Raw genomic sequence first — 21,579 nt, forward strand, 5'->3', positions numbered from 1 at the left:
GTCATACCTGGGGTTACTCAGGGGTTACTCCTGGCTCTGTACTCAGGAATCACTCCTGGCAGTGCTCAGGGGACCATATGGGAGGCCAGGGATTGAACTCAGGTCAGCAAGGCTAACACCCTCTCCACTGTATTATCCCTCTGGCCCTGCACCATGTAATTCTGGAGCGGTGAGATGAACTGATTCTCTGCCTGCAAAGGTAATACAGACTCATTGTAGCTCACGGTCACGGTCCTCCCGTTGTTCATCGATTTGCTCAAGCGGGTCCAGTAACGTCTCCATTGGAGACTTTATTGTTACTGTGTTTGGCATATGGAATACATCACGGGCCTCTTGCCAGGCTCTGCCGTGCAGGCAAGACATTGTAGAACATCTGGGAAATAGAAAATGAAGCAAGCAGTGCCCGATAGGACTCAGAGAAACCCGTTTGTGCAGTTATGACTAACTGTGCACCAATACCTACAGTTAGAGGAAGAAAAAGGAAAACCCTGCAGATCTGGGTCGGCTCAGGAGGGCACCTACTTGGCCGGAGAAGCTGGATTCCAGCACCCTGTCTCCCTGTGTGACCCAGGCCTGCCCTCTCCCTGGCAGTGCAATTCCTGCCTGCAAAGGACATTTTAGTGATTCCACAGTGCCATTGCTTTGGATCAAACTCCCTCAAGTTTGCCGGGAAGAGGCAGAAAAGCCCAGAGAAGAGAAAGGGCAGCTCAGGCCTCAGAGTTGCCCACTCAGCTACTGAGACCGTCCATTTTCTGGCCAGCTCAAGGGTAGGGACAGCATGGGGTCTCAAACACGCAGGGAAGAAGCAGAGCATGAGAAGGGGGCCTTGGGGAACTCTGGCCAGGCACTCACAGACCCTCAAAACTGGACACTCAGACTCTCTGCCTGGCCTCTGTGCTCTGATCCTGCCTGGTGTCCGTCCATTCCTCCATGGCCGACAGTAACCGCTGCCCACGGACGGCTCCTTTGCAGTTCTTCGAGTATACATCCCGGAAGGAGATCCGCTACAACACCCACCAGCCCGAGGGGTGCTTGGCAGTGGAGGCGGACGGGGAGAGCCTGGTCATAGAGCTCTGCCAGAACCCGGTCCCCGAGAACCACTACTTCCTCCTGCACTAGGTGAGTGGGCAGTGTCATCTGTGCTGTCAATCTTGGGGCTGAAGTAGACCCCGGGAGTCTCAGGGAGGAGCAGGCCCCAGGCATGCTGTGATAAGGGACATGCTGGGAATGGGGGTGGGGTGGGATGGGGAACTGTTGGCGCCTTTGTCTTGCAGGATCCCTAATGCTTGGCCTGTCTTCTCTAGTTCACTTGGAGTTGCTGGGGGCTGGGCGGGACTTGGGACCGGCCTGGGGGCTGCTGCTGCTGCTGCTTGAATGTGGTCTCCTTAAAGCAGATGTGAGGGCAGATCCTGCGGGGGGAGGGTTGGGGTAGTGGGGAAACTGTTTTACTTCTGTAAACCTCACCCCCATTTTCCCCAGCTCTGGAATCAGGGGGAGCGGAAGGGGAGATGGTCACAGGGGTCACCAAAGCACACACCCAGCCCTGGATTTATCCCACGTGGCCCCTCCTGAACTTCACCATTTACAGCCCTGGAGGTCCCAAGCATCACTGGGATGGCCCTGGTGGCCCCCAGCACCAGTGAGAACATACGTCTGACTTTTATGTTCGTGTGTAGACGTGAGGATGGCACTGTATGTACATGGTGTGTGTATGCATGTGTATAGATGTGTGGATTGTACTGTATGTGCATGTGTAAAAGTGTGCATTTTTATGTGTGTGCACGTGTATGTAAAAGTGAAGATGGACTATGTGTATGCATGTATGTGTGCACACTTTTGTTCACATATGTGTAGAAATAAGGGTAGCACTTTGTGTGAGCACCAGGCCTGGCTTCTTAAACTGTAGATCAAGACTACACACGGGGTTTGCATAACTTAAAAGATACTTGTTTTACTTTAAATTTATTTATGACGTAGGGGTCTGGAGCGATAGCACAGCAGGTAGGGTGTTTGCCTTTCAGGCGGCCAACCCAGGTTCAATTCCCAGCATCCCATATGGTCCCTCGAGCATTGCCAGGAGTAATTCCTAAGTGCAGAGCCAGGAGTAACCCCTGTGCATCGCTGGATGTGACCCAAAAAGAAAGAAAAAATCAAATAAATTTATTTATGATTTATCAAATAAATATTTGTATCCTTATTTTACATACCTCAAAATCAGGGACCACGGAAAAAATTTCCTAACAAAAAGAGGTTGCTAATGGAAAACTTTAAGAAGCTCAGAGAGAGAGAGAGAGAGAGAGAGAGAGAGACAGAGAGAGAGAGAGAGAGGAAGAGTGGGAGAGGAAGAAGGAGGAGAAAGAGAAACTTTATTATACATAATAGAGATTGAATAATGACAGTAAAACCTGAAAAATTGCCAGAAACAAGGACTAATAAGTTACTGTAGCATCAGACAGTAGAAGTCAGAGCAACTGAGTGGTAGGCATGTCTTGGGGAAGTTTAGGAAATCATAAATTGGTGGCAGAGGAGAGAGAGGAGGAGGACTGGGCCACTCTCCCTGACAACCACCATCCTGTTACCACGACTATTTCAATAAGTGGATCCATCATAGTCTGTGTGGGTGTGTGCCATTGGGCGGGGCGGGTCCTGCCAGGAATGGCTCGTGCTTCTGGATGATGAGGAATCCGTGCCATGGGGTCTCACCATGTCCAGAGCCTGTCACTGCCCACCCATGGTGCCTATCCCATCTATACCCCCTCTGCAGTGCCCCCCAGGAAGAGCCCCCCACCTTGCCCCAATGCTATGTGAGTTCCCACCCCTAGTGGCCAGTCGATGTTTCAGGATAAGGACCTACAAACCTCCAGGTATTTTCTAAGCCTCTCAAGGACTGGATGGACCTTTTCTGCCCAGAGCCTCACCCCAGTGTGGAACCCTTCACTGCCCACAAGCTCCCCAGACAGCACAAGCCCACAGTGACCCTGTGCCCCACCATCAGAGATGGATTTGATTCTCAGCCCAGCGAATGTGAGAGGGGGAGATGTCAGAGCTACAGGAGACAGCCGGAGACCACTGGGGCCTGAATGTGCTCAGGGCAGGGAGGACAGGGGCACTCGGGGGTGCCATAGTGGGCACGGGCGATATGGGGGAGTTGGGGTTCCTTTCAGGCTGCAGGACTCGTGAGGGCAGCGTGGCCAGGCTGAGTGGCCCTAGTTGGGAGTGTGTGTATTGAGAGGGATTTCCAGAACAGGCTGGGAGCAACATGAGAGAAGCGTCCAGCTTCCCCAAGGCCAAGTCTGGTGTCCAGCTCCCAATAGGATGGACTGAGTCTCAGAGAAAGGGGCAGAGCTGGGATGGGGAGATTCTGTGGGGTCATTAAGAGCCCTCCAGGGCTCAGAAAGGGAAGTCTCTGTGCAACACGGGGAACTGGTCAGGGACTGACTGGGTCTGGGGGCTCAAAGGCCCCACAAACTGGCTGCTGCCAGTCTGGGAGGAAGCAGAGATAGAAGGACAGAGAGAACGTGGACACCGGATAAGGCGGGAGCAAGAACTCTACGGGCCTGATGAGAGGAGAGGGGAAGGGCAGGGAGGGCAGGGGCTCCAAGGACAGAAAGGAGAGGGGCCTAGGGAGGGAGGGGCGGTGGGGACAGCGATCAGGACAGCCCCTCTGCCAGGCTCGCTAGGCTCCCACAGCAGCAGCCAGGCCAGACCTTGGGGTGCTCAGGGGCTAATCCTGGCAGCTGCAGCCCAGCCTGGGCAGGGGGGGACGTGATCTCTGGGAATGAGAAAGTCGTGGACTGAACTATGGGAGACCGAAAGGGTCAGTGCTCCTGGCCCACCATGGGGCCCACAGAGTTCCAAGCCACCATCGTCGGTAGGGGGCAGTGCCCGAGGGTCCGGGTGGGGGTGGGGAGGCCCGTCAGGCCCACCAGGGCAGAGGCTGGTGCAGCCTTCATCCTGAGGTTGCCCCTGGAGCTCTAGGTTTCCCCCTGGCCAAAGGGGTTGCAGCCCCGAGGCCACGCCCCCATCCCTACCTATAAAAAAAGCTCGTGGCCCCGCCCCTCGGGGCACCCTCTCTCAAGGATGCTTGAGAGGGAAGTGGCCCCAACACACCTTCCCCCTGTTGACTGTTCCAGGGGTCATCTAGGGGTCACCTCCAGATGGTGACCCTTCTACGGGTCATCTACGGGTCACCTCTAGGGGTCATCTCTAGGGGATCTTTGGAAATTGGCAGAGCACAACGGACGGTAAGAAAAGGCCCTGCGTTGGCCCTGCACTGGTCAGTGTATGGCCCCGAGGCCACAGGATCAAGCGCGGGCCCATTTCCAGCAAGTCTTCCGGCAGTTTAGTCCCCAGCAGCCTTTGTCCTCGTCAGGGTCTCCCGGGACTCTGGGATGGGAGTCCTCAGAGAGCCCCTCTCCAGGACCTGTCCGTTCCTGTCCCCAGAATAGCACCTCCTGGGCTTCTGCTGTCCAAAGACCTGGGTGGCTGAACACTGGCTCCCCAGCTCAGGAAACAATGGGGGTGGGAGCTCAGGGGAATGCTGAGGAGCTGCCTCAGTGGCGCTGGGGAGTCAAAGTAGGGTCCCCGGGTGCGCAGACCCCTCACCACAGACCCTCCTGCCAAAAACTTCTTAGCGTGCGACCACACTCTTCCCCCTAAGTTAGGACTGAAAGAGATGGAAGAACAGAATTTTAAAACATCAGATATATCTTGTAAAGGCGGAGAGTCACATGGCAGCGCCTCATCCGTTAGGGGTGAATGATTTGGGCTGGTGCTTGGCACCAGGAGTTTGAAGCCTGTGATGTCTGAGGAGGGCAAGGCAGGGAGGAATCACCCAGAGTGTCCTGAGGCCACGGCCACATCCCTGCCTATAGAAATGCTCGTGGCCCCGCCCCTCGGGACACCCTCTTTCAAGGAGGCTTAAGGGAGAAGTGGCCCCAATGCACCTTCCGCATGTTGACCCTTTCCCTAGGGGATCATTGGAAATCGGCAGAGCATGAAAAGATGGGAAGAAAAAGTGCTAGGTCGGTGCTAACCCGCCAACACTGGGCCATGCGCTGGTTCTGCACTGGTCAGTGTGTGGCCAGGAGGCCCAGGTTAAAGCCTCCGCCCATTGACAGCCACGTTTTCAGGCAGTCTTGTCCTCCAGCAACTTCTGTCCTCGCCAGGGTCTCCCGGGACTCTGGGATGGGAGTCCCCAGAGACCCTCTCTCCAGGCCCAGTTTCCTCCTGCCACCAGAATAGGATCTCCTGGGTTCCCACTGATCAAAGAACTGGGTGGCTGTACACTGGCCCACCCAGCTCAGGAAATGATGGGGGTGGGATCTCAGGGCAGCACTGAGGAACTGGGGAGTCAAAGCAGGGTCCCCGACTCCCAGACCCCTCATCACAATCCCTCCTAGCAGTGGGTCTAACTGTGCGAAAACACCCCTTCCCTCTTGTTTTGGACAGAAAGAGCTGAAAGAACAGAATTTTAAAACATCAAGTATATCTTATAAAGTCGGAAGATTGCTTGGCAGAGCGTCATCCTTTAGGGGTGAGTGATTTGGGCTGGTGCACAGCACCAGGAGCTTGAAGCCTGTGATGTCTGAGGAGGGCAAGGCGGGGAGGAGTGACTTCGAGTGTTGAGGGAGGGGCCCTGTGAATGGGGCACTGTAACAGGGGAGACAGGCTGGGAGCAGGAGCTGGGCGAGTCTCCCCGTCCCTCCGCACCTGTGTCCTGCTCTGCGGGCAGCCAGAGGAAATGGGGTCAGCTGTCCACTCCCCAAAATTTTACGACCATGAAAATGCAGAGAGCTCTAGGGCCGGGACATAGAACGCTTGTTTCTAGTTGTCCCTCGTGTCCCTGCCAGCACTGCCAGGAGGGCTCCAGTGGGTCCAAAGCAGGAAAGAATCCACTTTTTAAGGGGCCCGAAGCAGCAGTTGGCGGTGAGAAATGAGCAGCCCCCGAGATGAGCAGGAGGAACCAAGAGTCGGGGCTGTGGACCATGAAGTTTGGGTGGGGTTGAAGGTCTGGGGTCCTTGACTGTCTGCTTCCTCTCAGGTTTACCGGCCTCTGGGTGCCCCCGAAACAGTCACATCGTTGACAACATTTCCAAGGACAGGTGGAGGCAGGAGGTTCCAGGAACAACGGGTGAACCCGGAGAACAACTGCGGATGTGAGTGGGGGCCGAGGATGAGAGACGCGGGCACAGCACCGCCTGGAGTCTGAGGGCTGTGGGGTGGCCGGCCGGGAGCCCGGCCAGGCTCGAGTTGTGTCTCTGTAACAGTGGAAGGGGTCTGGGTAACATTTCCCAGTCTTGGAGCTGAGTCTCCTATCATCTCCAATTATCACCTATCATTCCAACATGTCTTCACTGCGAGCCGACGAAAAGTTGCCGTACTCGAAGAGTTTTGTGAGAGGGTGCAGGGGTTTGCCGGCCATCAGCTCCCCTCCACCCTGGGGTATTCTTGGGGCATAACCATTCAGTCTTCTGGGCTGTGACTTTCCTGGTCTGTGAAATGGGCTGGTGAGACCCCCTGTGAGGCCAAGAGCCTGCCTTGGGTGATGGCAGGAAGGACAGGTCAGAATGCCCTGAGGGCTGTGGTGGCACTGACTGGCCCACACTACACAGAGGGGTCTGAAGTTGGCAGTTGCCAGGTAGGAGTCAGGGTCCGAGGCATAGGGAGACCCAACTCCTAGGCTCTGGGACAAAGATGCCATGGGGGCCTGTGGCTGAGGGTCTGAGCCCTGCATCTCCTGGCTGGGATCTAGTCGGCCCTCCTGCCTGTCCTCACAGACACTGTCCTACCTCCCCCAGATGCCAGGGCAGGACGAAAAGGTGCAGTGCCAGTGGCCTCCCTGGGGCCGATTCTGCTGGTACCTGGAAATGCACATAGCTGCCGACAAGAGCACCTGGATGCCCGCTGTCACCTGGGCTCCAAGGAGGAGCAGCTGAACCAGCGGATGCTGCGGCAGAAGCAGCCCATAGACCAGCTGCTGCAGGTGCCACCAAGGCAGCAGGCCCTGCTGGAGGCCGCCATCAGGGAGCTGAGGGAGACCAGGTGAGAGAGGGGCCACGGGCTCTGGGGCAGGAAGGCCCTAGACCTGCCTCCTCAGCTAGTGCCTTCACCCCAGGTGCTCTTCTGTGGGACTCAGCAGCAGAAACAGCAGCTGCAGAACCTGGTGAAAGGGAAAGGAGTCCCGGAAAAGGGTGAGTGACAGGGAGAAGCCCCTGTGGGTCAGAGGGCGGGGCTACTGGGGAGGGGAGCCAGGCGGCCCCACCCCCAGCCCCCCACCTCCCTTGCTTGGCTGAGACCCTAATGCTGCCCCACATCCCATCCACTCCAAAGGGATTGGCGTGGAGACGAACAACACACAGGTGCTCCTGGACACAAAACGTGAGGAGCTGGAGGCCACAGAGAAGGAGGAGGCGCAGAAGGCCAGGCAGGAGGAGTGCCAGAGTCCAGGAGCTGGAGGAGACAGTCCAGTCCCAGGGGGCAGGGACCATGGCCTGTGTGAGATATGGAGACGCTCCTTTGCTGTCCTTAAGGAAGAGGAGTCCACCGACATCGGACCCAGGTACCGTAATGACCCGCCTAAAATCCAGAAAACGCAGCTGGTCAGCAAGAGCCCCATTGGCAGCCTGACACCCAGCTGACACCTGGATTTTACTGCACCTAAGCACCCTGCCTCTCTCACCCAATTGATCTCGCCCAGCCCCGTCCTCCCCACGCCACCCGAGTTCTGCCTTCTTCCTCTGCCCTTTGCTCTTCTCCCTCCACTAGAACCAGGGATATCCCTCCCTGCAAGACCAGGGATCAGGGCAAAGGCACAACTATTCTCCATCTCAAGAAACGGGAGATCAGGGGGACAGTAAAATCTCCTTCCACTAGACCCAGAGATGTCGGGGAAAAAATGTCCCCACCCCTGGGTCCCCCAGGGATCAGGGGGCACAGTTTCCCCTCCACTAGACCCCGGGAGCAGGGGGACAGAAATGTCTCACCCCCTAGACCCCAGGGATCGGGGGCTAGAGATGTCCCCCCCACTAGACGCCAGGGATCAGGGGGGCCAGAGACCCCCCCTCACTAGACACCAGGGATGGGGGGCCAGAGATGTCTCCCCCAAAACTGGACGCCAGGGAACAGGGGGGCCAGAGATGTCCCCCCACCACTGGACGCCAGGGGTCGGGGGGGCCAGAGAGGTCCCCCCACCACTGGACGCCAGGGATCGGGGGCGCAGAGAGGCACCCCCAGCACGGGACGCCAGGGATCGTGGTGGGGGCCAGAAAGGCCCCCACCAAACTGGACGCCAGGGATCGGGGGGCCAGAGAGAGAGACCCCCCCCACTCTACGCCAGGGATTGGGGAGGGCCAGAGAGAGAGGCACCCCCCCACTGGACGCCAGGGATCTGGGGGAGCCAGAGAGAGAGGCCCCGACACTGGACGCCAGGGATCTGGGGGGCCAGAGAGAGAGGCACCCCCACCACTGGACGCCAGGGATCGGGGGGGCAGAGAGAGAGGCACCCCCACCACTGGACGCCAGGGATCGGGGGGGGGGGCAGAGAGAGAGGCCCCCCACCACTGGATGCCAGGGATCGGGGGGGGGTGCCATTAAGAGAGGCCCCCCACCACTGGACGCCAGGGATCGGGGGACGCCAGAGAGAGGACCCCCCCACCACTGGACGCCAGGGATTGGGAGGATACAGACAGAGACTCCCCCCCCAATGGACGCCAGGGATCGGGGGGCCAGAGAGAGAGGCCCCCCCACCACTGGACGCCAGGGATCGGAGGGGCCAGAGAGAGAGGCCCCACCACGAGTGGCCGCCTGAGATCGGGGGGGGCCACAGAGAGAGGCCCCCCATGAGTGGACGCCAGGGATCGTGGGGGCCAGAGAGAGAGGCCCCCCCACCACTGGAAGCCAGGGATCGGGGGGGCCGAGATGTCCCCCCCACTAGGCCCCAGGGACCGGAAGGGCCGAGATGTCCCCCTCCACTCTAGGCCCCAGGAAACAGTGGGGAAGAAATGTCCCCCTCCACAAGATCCGAGGGATCAGGATGGCAGATATATCCCCCCAGCACTAGCAAACAATGATTTGGAGGTCAGAAGTCACAACTCAGCTCTCCCCTCCCCATTGTGGGGTCCTGTTTCTGCGCATGACAGCCCTGAAGCTTGGCCGCTGGTACCATCCAGTGACCGGATTCTACACACTCTTTGGGGCTGTTTGGGGACTTTGTATTGCTGGCTGAGAAGAGGGGAAGGAGGAAGGCGGGCTTTCTCCCTGACTGCCACTGTCTGATTTTCACGATTGTTGCAATAAATGGATCTATCCCAGGCCTGTGTGGGTGTGTGTGTCACTGGGCGGGGCAGGTCTGGCCAGTAGTTGACAATTGCTTCTAGATTGTGGGAAGCCTTAGCCATGTCACCATGCCAAGACGAGTCACCTGCCTGCCCCTGTGTGAAGCCTGTCAATGACCCCAGGAGAGTTCACCCCAAGGGTTGAAGGTCTCAATCACGGATGCGTCCCCAGGAGGGAGGGCAGGATGCAGCACCCAGAGCCCTGCCTTCCACTGCAGCACCTCCGTGGCCTCCCCTGCCCCTGGTGCCCGTTTCCCCATTCCACTCTGCAGTGGCACCAGGTACAGACCCCACTTTGCCCCCTAGTGGCCACATCAGGTTTCTCAGGATGAGCACTTGAAAGTGCTCCTGCAGCAGGTGGGTCCAAGGTGCTGTCCCCTCAGCCAGGCTCCCCCGGAATGGCACCCACCCCAGCAGGAAGACAGTGTGTTATCAGTGGAGCAGGATGGGGCCGTGGATGGAACATGTTTCTAGTTTCACCGAGTCTGTACGGAGCTGATCCCTGATAATAGCGACCCACTTCTTTGTGGGCCATCAGATTCCCTAATACAAGTCCCACTGCCACCATCACAGCACGGTCAGACCCCATGTAATAGAGAACCAGGCCCTGACTCCTTTTTGCTCCTGCACACCTGGACCTGTTGGGACAGCCTTGGCTGAGTGACACTCTACTGGTGACAAGAAGTGTGTCCAGATTCATGTATCAGACCAGATGGCAAAGCCTCAGAAGGCAGAGCCATCCTGTTCCAGTAATTTCCAGGAAATTGGTCAGCCATGCCCCTTCCTGCCTATCACATTCCTACTTGGATGGGAACCAGGGATCGGGGAGGCACCAGGGATCAGCCTGGTAGGGCTGTTCAGGGCAGGCACAGGCAGGTCCCGGTTTACCCCTCGGTGCCCAGTTCATAGCCCTTCCCCTCTAACTGCACCATGGGCCTGGGGCCGCCCGTTCACTCTCATGGATCTTCACACCTCACACATATCCTGCACACCCTCTCGAAGCTTCTACTGGGGCTCTGGGCTTAGTTCTCTGTGTCCTGCCTCTGGGCCCCTGGGCTCTGGAAACACCAAGTCCAGGTTTGCCTTGAGGTTTGGGGAGCTGGGAGACTATGGGGATCAGGGGATTGAGCCCTCTCACCCCTTGCCAGTGGTGAGAGCTGTTCTCCCATTGAACGACTGTCTTTGGAGTTTTTCCTTTTAGGATCATACAGAGTATCACCAAGACAGGTGGCACCCAAGAATTTGCTGGAAGCATCCTAGTGTATTCCATGTGTGCAGGCTCTACCCAGCTATCCCCCAAACGGGCAGTAGCAGGTCACAGTATAATTATGTAGGTTGTTTACAGGCTACCTTGATTCTGCGGTAACAACTTTCATCTAACATGCAGTGGTGCCTAGTGCTCTCAGGTGCTCCCACAGTGGTGATTCCCGTTTCTACGCTCAGTGTTCGAGCGTTCCTGTGAGCCCCTTCCATCCCTGCTCGGGTAACCTGCTTCCCCTTAGTCTCTTGCTCGGTGAGAGATTTGGGAACCCCATCCGGGTCAGACAGAAGGATGGAGATATATAAATAAAGTTAAGGAAATAGGAGTAGCTTACTGGGGGCGCTCCCGCGCGGACTCTCCGAACCTCAGGTGAGGCAATGGTACACCCGCGCCCTGGGTTAGACTCAGGGGGCTATGAAGTTGTCTTGGTCTGGTCCTAGTCATCTGTTCGTGGGTCAATGTTAAGGAACATGGAATGAAGCCTGGTGGCTTCCTGTCACCAAGTGGGCATTAAGTCTTGTCTTCCTCACCTGGGACAAGGTGATCTCTAACTCCAGGAATGTTGCTGTCCACTCAGCCGGTTGCCATTTGGTTCTGGTCACCATTTTGTCAGAGCAAACCTCACATTTGATTCTTGTCAAATTTGGTGATTCCTGACCCATCCATCTTGTCCACCTCCTAGAGCGGGTCTCTCAGAGGTCCTGTCTAGTTTTTCGCTTCTGCCTCTTGTTGCCTCCTTGGTTCCCTCCCCTTAGGCTTGGCAGACAGAATCATTTGCGAGCCCCCCTTAGCTCACCCCGCTGTGGCTGATCCTGACAAACTATCACCTGCAGGTTAATCTTCTGGCGATGCTCAGTGATGAGTTTGTCTGGGATTGTTTCCCATTTCTCTCCTGACTCTGAGAGATGTCCATTCGACAGTGAGGCCCTCAGGAGTGGCCAAACCTGACCACGGCTGGGCCTGACCAGCCTCCAGCTCACTGGCCCTTCTCGAGTTCATTCTTTCAACTGGCTCAAAGCCCCCTCCCCCTCCTGACTGGTTTGAGTAGAGCAGTGTTCAGTCATTGAAGAAAACACCTTTTCCTCCCTACTGGACACTGAGCAGGCCCAGGGCCCATTGATTGAAAAGACAACTGCAGCCAGGGAGTCATTTTGTTTCTGGACCCTTACTGCCCATGGCATTCTGGACCTTAAGGAGTTTTTCCACCTGGGTTGCTACTTGAGTTAGAGACCCTCTGCCTGTTCCCAGTCACCACAGCCCCCATCTGGCCTCTGGGGCACACAGAGTAGTGAGGAGACCAGAATCAGCCGTGGGGGTGGGGTGATGTGTTTTCACCTCTGGGCTGCTCAGGTAAATGAGCAAAGCACAGTTAGCAGGTATATCCCCCCTGGCCCCCCCCCACCCTCGTCAGGATCCCACCATCCAGGGTATATTCTCAATGACACCATACTCATCAAGGGTCACTGTCAATCAAGATGAAACTAGCGCCCAGGTCAGCACTTCCTGATCACCTTTGTCAGGATTCCTGCCCTGCATCCCGCCACCCACCCAGACTCTGTCTCCTTCCCCTGCCTGGTCTCTGTGGACACCTACAGAGTTTGCATCTGCTTTGGCAGCCTCAGGCAATCCATGGTGTTTGCTCAGTGCACCAGAGAGTCGACCCTGCGGGCTCAGCACAACTCCCCATTTCTATTATTGTTAGTATTTGTGACCAAAGAGACCAGGGCTAGTCTAGGTACTGGCAGCAGTGCCGTTGGGGCAGACCCTCAGTGCCCGAGCGTTTCCTGCCCTGCTCACACCCAGCATGCCTCCAGCTCTCCCTGCCAGAAGACCCACGGTTCAACAGTTGGACACGGTAACAAGTTGCCGATGCAGATGTTTCTGTTTCCTCACCTCTTTAAGTTAAACGTTTACAGCAATGGTGAAATTTGCTTCTCATCAATGTTGCCTGTCATCTTGCGTAAGCTCAGTAAGAGAATTACAGATTCCTTTAATCTGTCGCTTCAAATTTAGCTCAACGTAAAGTCAGGCATGAAAGGTCAGATCTGTTGGCTTTTCCTGGCCCATGTCATCTGCTCCTACTCCCCAGACTCCAGTCCTGGGGCCAGTTTTATTTTGCCTATCCCAGACCCAAGGGGTCCTTGACCATTCTTTTGGCCAGAGACTGTCCCATGCTGTACTCTGGACCATATCACATGTTGGATCTTCGGCCTTCCCTTGTCCAAATAAGGGTCACCTGGCGCCTGTCCGAGGTCCATCCAAGGCCCTCCACGCGATGCACATTTGAGAATGTTTGAATCATGGACAATCACTGGGAAACTGAAGCTTTAGTAAGATGAATGTCCAGGATGAGATCAGGACCCACCTGTGACTCCTGCATCAAGCATCAAGCAGTGTCTGTGCAAGGGTCTCTTTGCCAGGAGCCCAAGAGCATACCAAGGCCATCAAGGAGAGAAAAACTAACATTTCCCTGATAGTCTGGTCTGGGAAATAACGCCCTTCGTTCTACATAGTTTCACACCAGAAAATTCCCAACATCCTCACTGAGCCGCATGCCGAAAACCAAAGGAAACTTATGGGCTTTACCTGGAATTTGGGAGTCAACATCCTAGACCAAACAATGCCCTCAACCCCACATTAAAAGATCAATTCCAGAGTCAGTTTGGCGGGGACCCCACATTGTAGATGCAAGAGAGAAATTGTCACAGGCTAGGAAACAGCAGAGACCCGAGGAGGCCCGTGTTGGATCCTCACACTCCGCACTACGCTGACAGGCAGCTCCTGGGACACGGCCAGGGCAAGGCTGACTTCTCAGTGGGATACCAAGCAGGTCCCCTCTTCTGCCAACACTCTCTGGGACCCCTGTGTCTTCCTGAGTGTGGTGAGTCTAGGGCATGATACCTGCCGCTGTGAGAGCCGTGGGGTTCAGGGACCTTGCAAAAGGGTCCGTTCCTGGGGCAGGTGAGGGGGCACGTGGAGGGCTTCATCCTTCCAGTCCTTACCCAACACTAGCCCACAGTTGGAAATTTGGTGCCTGAGCCCCAAAGGTCACATGGTATTTCCCCAGGGCTAGGAAATACATGTCATCTTGCACTTCCTGAAAGTCACGGGGTAGGTGGAAGTCTCCTCTTAGGGCAGAAAGGTGGCAGGGTGAGGGGGGTGCTGGACATGTGCCAGCCCTGACGTCCGGCAGCTAAGAAAAAGTAGCGGCCCTTGAGCACAGTTCCTGACCTCCCAAAGAACACCAGACCCCCACTCTGTTCTTCCAAGACTGTGGTGAGCCACCCTGGAGATACACGTATAATACTATGAGTATTTTACCTGTCATGTCATGTCACGGTTACCCAGGCCGGGCTATTGTGAAGATGAGAATCCAGGCCAGTTTAGTGAGCCCAGGTGGCCTGAGGACTTCATCCTCTGTAGGAGTGTCCTGGCAGGCAGGTGTCCATCCCATTCCGATCTGGGGTAGGGAGACCTCCCGGACTTCAGGACTTGTCTGGACACTGAGAGCAGGGCCCAGGGTGTGGTCAGTCATTGCAGATCTGCAGATCCCTGGTTGTCCATAGCAGAGACATTTCCAGTTCTCCCTTGGCCAACGTGCCTGAAACAACAATTTTATTTTTTGTCCAAATTTGAAATCCTTGAATGTTAAAAGTAGGTAAAGGGATATTCCTGATACCCTTTCAGTATCTATATTGTAAACCACAAAAAGGAAGACAGAGAGAGAGAGAGAGAGAGAGAGAGAGAGAGAGAGAGAGAGAGAGAGAGAGAGAGAGAAAGAGAAGGCAGAGACAGAGACAGACAAAGACAGGAACAAACAGAGAGAAAGATAGATAATAAAAACATCTTCCAAAAAGGCTGAACTGAATATCTGGAAAAAAACCCAAGTGCCTGAGAACGGATGACTGGTTAAAAAACTTTGGTATATCTACACAATGGAATACAATGTAGCTGTTAGAAAGGATGAATTCATGAAATTTGCATACAAGTGATACTACATGGAAAGTACCATGCTAAGTGAAATGAGTCAGAAAGAGAGGGACAGACATAGAAAGACTGCATTCATCTGTAGAATATCAAGTAACAAAATAGGAGACTAACACCCAAGAATAGTCACGATAAGTACCAGGAGGTTTGCTCCATGGCTTGGAGGCCAGCCACACATGGTGGGGGAAAAGGCAGCTCAGATAGGGAAGGGAGCACCAAGTAAAGGGTATTGGGAAGATCCTCCCAGGATGGGAGATGCATGCTGGAAATAAACTATAGACCAAACTTGATTGCCACTCAATGCCTCTTTTGCAAACTTCAGCACCCAAAAGGAGAGAGAGAACAAAAGGGAATGCCCTGCCACAGAGGCAGGGTGAGATGAGGGGAAGGGGGGTGGGAAGGATACTGGGATCCGTGGTGGTGGAGAATGGGCACTGGTGGAGGGATGGGTATTCGATCATTGTATAACTGAAATCCAAACACAAAAATTTGTAAGTCTATAACTGTACCTTATGGTGTTTCACTAATAAATTTTTTTAAAAAAAGGCTGGCCTAGGTGGAGAGGTGGAGGGTGTTGGGAGGGAAACTGGAAACATTGGAGGTGGGAAATGTACACTGGTGGAGGGATGGGTGAACAACGATGACTGAAGCCTAATCATGAACAGCTTTGTAAGGGTCTATCTTACATCGATTCAATAAAAAATTTTTAAGAGGAGAATGGATTATATTTGGATTTATAGAATTAGACGTGTAGTACATTTTCTGAGGTAAAATCTAGAGCTCAGCTGAGTCGCTGCGATCATTATAGAATTGGGGAAGTGTGATGCTGAACTTGACTTTAGAGACATTCCATGATGAGTAGATCAGTGGTTCAAATGTGTCCTGCTTTGAGCACCATTCAACATGTCATTACTTAATTTCTTTTTTAAAAATAATTATTTCATTTACTTTAAGGGGAAACTCTATATGGGCACTTATAAATGGCAAACAAATTATATTTGCATTAGATATGGAAGTGGGACTTCAGTCTATCTGACTTCAATCTCTGGCGTCCCATAGAGGCCCTTGAGCATGGCTGGGACTGATCCCTGCTGTGGTTCCAAAACCAAAGAAGGAAACAAACAAGGAAATGTAATATATCAAAAGCTAGAACAGGTGGTGAGGTGTCTGCTTTGCATACTTCTATCCTGGGCTGATTCCTGGCACCTCGTATGGATCCTTGAGCACCGTTAGGGGTGATCCCTGAGCACAGGACAGGAGACAGGGTCCCCAGTCAAGGGAGGTCTCATCTCTTAGGCCCCTGGAGCAAGACCATGGGGGCCTGTGCAGGGCACAGATTGCCCAGGCGCTGCCAGCCTTGGGCCTGGGAGTCGGTGCTTGACCTCCACATCCCTGGACCCAGAGCAGGATGCCCTGGCTGCCTGTCCTCACTCCCAGTCTTGTGCCCACAGGTGGGACTGCAGGACAAACAGGTGAGTGTCTGCGGCAGCAACAAGACTGGGATCTCGGCCTCCCGCAGTAGGACGTGGCCTCTGACCAGTGTCGGTCTCTGAGAATAAGCAGGAGGAGCAGGTGCTACTGCAGAGTCAGCTCCGGATCGGCTGCAAGGGGAGTGAATCAGGACAAGGTGGATATGGAGAAATGACAGAAGGTGCCGGGGGAGACCCACTGTGAGTGTAGGAGCCCGCCTAGGTTGGTGGGAGGAAGGACAGGCCAGGACGCCACCCACTATAATATATCAAAATCTAGAAAAGGCTAGAGGGGTTATGGGGGTGTGGATTGGCCCTCACTGAACAGAGAGGGTCCTAGTAGCAGGGAGGCTGCGGGGTCGAGGTATAGGGAGGCCCCCTCTCTTAGGTCTTGGGAGAAAGACCCCCAGGGGAATGTGCAGGGGACAGGTAACCCCATGTGCTGTTTTCCTTGGGCCTGTGTGGTGTGTCTGGGCCCTGAATGTTGCGGTGGGATCTGGACAGCCTTCGACCCTGTCTCATGACAGAGATGTGCATGCAAGACCAGAAGGTGCAGTGCCTGCAGCCTGGAATGCTTCTGCTGGTACCAAAAGCAGCACACAGCTGCAACCCAACACCTGAATGGCCCACTCACATGGGCTCCAAGGTTGAGCAGGTGCTGAGGCACAAGGAGCTCATGGACCAGCTGCAGCAGGTGCTAAAAAGGCAGCAGGCCCTGCTGGAGGCCACCTTCAGGGAGCTGAGGGAAACCCAGGTGAGGGGATGGGCAGGGGCTCAGGGACAGGAAGGCGCATCAGGCCCTAGACCTGCCTACTCACCTGGTGCCTTCATCTTTAGGGGATCCTCAGTCCTGAAATCAGGAGCAACTGAGCCCCAGGCCTTGCTGGAATTCCAAGGGTACCCTGAAGAGGGTGATTGGTGCGGTGGGTCTCCAGGAGGGAGAAGTTCCTGATGGGGATCTGGAGGTGGGGCTATATGGGAGGTGGAGCCATGCGGGACCCCTGAGATGCCTCCACCTTCCTTGCTTGGCTGAGACCCTGGAGTGCCCCCATAGTCAATCCAGTGTCGAAGAACACGGAGTTGGAGGTGAACATAGTGGAGGTTTGTGAGACCATGACCTCTATGGAACTCGAGGTGATGGTCCTGAAGTACAGGCTGGTGGCGTGTGAGAAGACTAAGGATCTGGATGACTAAGGTCTGAGACTAAGGTCTGGTGTCCCGACCTGGGGAGCAGGATGATGGATTGTGTGAAGAACCCAGAGAGACCCTCCTGTTCCTGTCTGTGAGGAACAGGAGGCCTCAGACCTCAGATCCGGATCCTGTAATGACCTGCCCACAAATAACCAGAATCCAGCTCGTCCGCTTGAGTTCAGCTGGCAAGCTTGTTCACCATTAATCCACTTTTTCTACCCTGATGATGTACTCTGTGTTCTTCAATTCCAACTAATCTAGCCCTGATACAGTTCTTCCCACCCTCCTCCTTCCTCCCTCCTCCCCACTCTTCCACTTTCCCTCAGCACTAGACCCTAGGGATCAAGGGGGCAGAAAGGTCCCCCAACGCTAGACCGCAGGGATCAGTGGGACAAAAATGTCTCCTACCTCTAGGCACCAGGGATGTTGGGAGCAGAAATTTAAACTGGGCCACACTCCAATCTCAGTCATGATAGCTCCAAAAGCCAAACAAGGGCTTGAGGTGGGAGCTCTCCCTCCCCAGTACACAGTCCCATTTCTCCATATGGCAGCCCTGAAGCTAATGGGGGCTGGAAACATCAGAGCAACCAGTTCTAGACACTCTTTGGGGTCTGGTTGGGCACTAATGATTTGAGGAGAAGAGAGAGGAAGGAGGCATGCTGGGTCACTCTCTGACAGTCACTGTCCTATTTCCAAGCTTGTTTCAATAAATGGATCCATCCCAGGCCGTGTGGGTATGTGTCTTGGGCGAGTTGTGCCCTGCCAGCAGTTGGCAGTTGCTTCTAGATTGTGGGTGGCCCTTGCCATGGGATTCACCATGTCTAGAGCCTGTCATCTGCATGCCCCTGAGTACAATGTCAATGACCCCAGGAGAGTACCTCTAAGATTTGGAGTGGTAACATTCAAAATACTGTGGTGGGAAGGTACGATGGTGGTGGAATTGGTGTTTGCATATTAAATGTAATAAATTATTGTAAACAACTTTATAAAAACAAAATAAAAATTTGCAAAAAAGTCAGCAAAATATAAAGCATGAAAAGAGAACAGAAAAATCAAAGATACACCAATATAAAACTTTTATTTAAAAAAAAAAGCAATGGCGTCTAAGCTACTAAGATAGCCCACAGAATGGGAAAAATTATTTACCCAATACCTAGCTGATGAAAGGCTAATATCCAAGTTATATAGCACACTGGTAGAACTTTACCAAAAAAATATCTCCCAACCCCATCAAACAAATGCAGAGAGGAATAATGAACAGAAACTTCCTCCAAGAAGAAATTCAAGGGCTGGAGCGATAGTACAGTGGTAGGTTGTTGCTTTGCACGTGGTTGATCTGGGTTTGATCCCCGCCATCCTACGGGCTACACCCGCCTTGGAACCCCAAGTGTTCTGTGAGAACCAGAAGGCAGTGTCCTTCCTAAAGACACCCCATGCACACCCCATCCTCCCTTGCACCTAGAGGTGGAAATCACACCCAGATCCAAGAGAGACCTGAGCCAACAACCCGTCAAAGACAAATTGTGTTGGCAGAAGATCAGACAGACTGTGATGCCCGTGAGGTAAGGAGGCTGCAGACACCCATCCCAGGGCACAAAGTGACCTGCCTGAAAGTGATGTGTTCCCCCCAAGAGTCAGAAATGGTTCAACAGAATTCTTACTCACCTGTAATTCCGTCTTTTACCTACCCTGTCAAAATCATATTCATTTACCCCAACCTTGTCTTTCTTCCCTCTTCCTTCCCGCCCTTTTCCTCTCCCCCTCCTCCTTCCTGCCCCCTCCCTTCTCCCCTCCTCTGCCCCTTCCCATTGAGGAATGGGGCTATGGGACTATGAGGCTATGCGGCTACACAAAGCATTTGCAGACGTGCCCCCATGGCAGGGATGCTGCGTACCAGGAGTGGCGAGATGACCCAAACAGAACAACATTGAGACTCGTACTCTGCAAGTAAAGAAGTTACACAGTCTCCAAGAAAGCTCAGCTAGAGAAGAGGGCACCAAATAAAGGGTGCTGGGAGGATCCTCCCAGGGTGCGAGAAGCATGCTGAAAGTAGACTATAGACCAAACATGACTACCACTCAGTTCCTCTCTTGCAAACCACAGCACCCAAAAGGAGAGAGAGAGAACAAGGGGGAATCCCCTGCCACAGAGGTAGGGTGGGAAAGGAGGGGGAAGGGAGGTGGGAGGGATGCTGGGACCCGTGGTGGTGGAGGATGGGTACTTGATCATTGTGTGACTGAAACCCAAGCAAAAAATTTATGTCTACAACTGTACCTCATGGTGTTTCACTAATAAAAAAAATAATAAAAAAATTATTGAATAAAAAAATAGTTACACAGCCTCCAACACATCCATATGTGCAGGAACAAACTCAAACATAAAATAAAGAACCAGTAAAAATTCCAAAGAAATAAATTTCAATTTTTAATATGAAAATTAAGAGATCATGTGGTCTCACCATGTTTCGCACTTGTCCCTATCCCTCCCCGAGCGCACCCCTCCCCCCCAGCCTTTCCAGAGGGATTCAGGGCTTCTTTATTATGGTCTTTACCCAGATGCCACTCAGGTTGGAAACTCTTCCTGAACTGTTCAGTGGTTCTGAGCAAGAGATATAATCCACTGCTTCTTGCAAGTCAGAGGATGGGGTCCCATCCGACAGGCAGAAAGGCTAGGGGATTAATCTAGAGTTGCAAAAGTTAGATGTGGGTTTTCACATCATAATCCCAGGGACTGTGCCATCTGGGCAATTGGTAGCCACTGGGGCCCTTTGTTAGTCATGAGTGTCACCCCTGAATGGGGACCTGGAGGTAGATTGTTTGTTTACCTCTGTGGCACAGCGAGAGATCTGAGCCCCCTGCCTCAGAGACAGGTATGCCCAGACCTCTGCCAATGGCCCTACCCTGGGTCAGGGCACCTAGAACCTGGTGCCCTTTCTCAGGCACTAAGAGGATCAACCTCTTTGCCTCTGGGCCCTACTGCTGATTAGAAAGGGTTTTTTGGGGTTATTTTTCTTTTTTTCACTTCTAAATGCTCATTCTTCCAGGAGGTCTGGTGCCCAGCCTCAACCAAGAGCTGGAGCAGTGCCTCGGAGGCTCTCTTTCAGTCCTCTTGGGCTTCTGACACTAAGACCTTATCATCTACAGAGTGCAGGATGGTCCATTCCAGGGCCCCAACGAGGATTTTCTTAAGTCCAGAGCCAGGGTCTTCCTGAAGAAGGTGGTCGAGTTTTTGAATCCTTGGGCAATGGGTCCACAGTAACTGAGGTTTCCTCCTGTCTCTGGATCCTTTGGCCCAAACGCAAACAGGGGTCTGCTTCCTGGAACAATTTGCAAAGGGGGAAACACATCTTTTGAGGTTCAGGCTGGTCAATCTTTGGGCACTAGAGGAAAACAGACTCAAGAGAGTGGAAGGGCTGGGTACCACAAGGTGACCAGCAGGAGCGACCACACTGACTCGGCGCTGGTCGTGACTTCTCAACTGAGGCCAATGGGTTGCTCCCAGTTGAGCTGCATCCCACCACTATTCCTGCCTCCCAGACCTGCGCAGTATCTTTCCCTATCCCTAGCCACACCTCATGGGCTACCAGATATTGCGGCTGTCTTTGGAGGCTCACTCCTAGCATGAGTTTACCAGCAGAGGGGCATGATACTGCCATTAGAGAGCGCCTGGAGAGGGTATTTTCCAAAGGGGGAATCCACAGTGTCAAGGTGGACATTTATTTGCTCTTCTAGCTCTGTCGGGAGATCGAACGCCAATAAGATACTAAAGTGGGGAACAGGGAGAGCCTTGTTTTCCATATGGAACCCCCAGCATCTGCTGAGACCATGGATTCTCAGGCCCAGCAAAAGCCGGGAAGGGCTGCACCTCCGATACCTTCATCGAGCTCTGCTTCCTATGTTGCCCTGTCTTGAGGTCATGGGGCGACCGTTTCCACGAGGCTCTTCTTGGGAGTGTAGGTACCAAGTTACCCTGCCTTCCCTGCCTGCCTGGGGACTCCCTGTGACTCTGTCAGACTGTCCTAGTGGTCCTGGTGTCAGTAGACATTTTTGGAAGCTACCCAACATTTAATGTCTGCCACTCCCATTCACAGAGGGGCACAGCTTGTCTGGTGTCATATTGGCACTTTGTTCTCTCCTGCAGCATGTCATGGCCCTCTGGGGCAATGATCTGGGGCCTGCCTTCTGTCCCTCCGCATCCTCCACCCCTGACTCCTGCTCCTGCTCTGGCTCCCCTCTTTCTCCCTGCCCCTTGTCTGCCCTGCCAGTTCTCACCTCCTCTAGACCAAGGGCACACTGGAGGTGCTGGGGTCTGGCCTTAACCACTTCACTGGGGTAGT

The 21,579-nt window shown here is 54.0% G+C and overlaps 1 protein-coding gene across 1 annotated transcript in view; it reads left to right on the plus strand.

Annotated features, from left to right (window-relative positions):
• The window catches only part of LOC130026636 (polypeptide N-acetylgalactosaminyltransferase 12-like), a 133,889-nt gene that overhangs the window by 22,428 nt on the left and 89,882 nt on the right, over positions 1 to 21,579 (plus strand). The window contains exons 9-10 of the mRNA XM_056117467.1: positions 973 to 1,112; positions 1,677 to 1,692. Coding sequence (XP_055973442.1) covers positions 973 to 1,112; positions 1,677 to 1,692 — 156 coding nt within the window. The remainder of the gene's footprint in view (positions 1 to 972; positions 1,113 to 1,676; positions 1,693 to 21,579) is intronic.

This window comes from Sorex fumeus, unplaced genomic scaffold, assembly GCF_029834395.1.
Source record: "Sorex fumeus unplaced genomic scaffold, SorFum_2.1 ptg000034l, whole genome shotgun sequence".
In the NCBI taxonomy this organism is placed as follows: Eukaryota; Metazoa; Chordata; class Mammalia; order Eulipotyphla; family Soricidae; genus Sorex; species Sorex fumeus.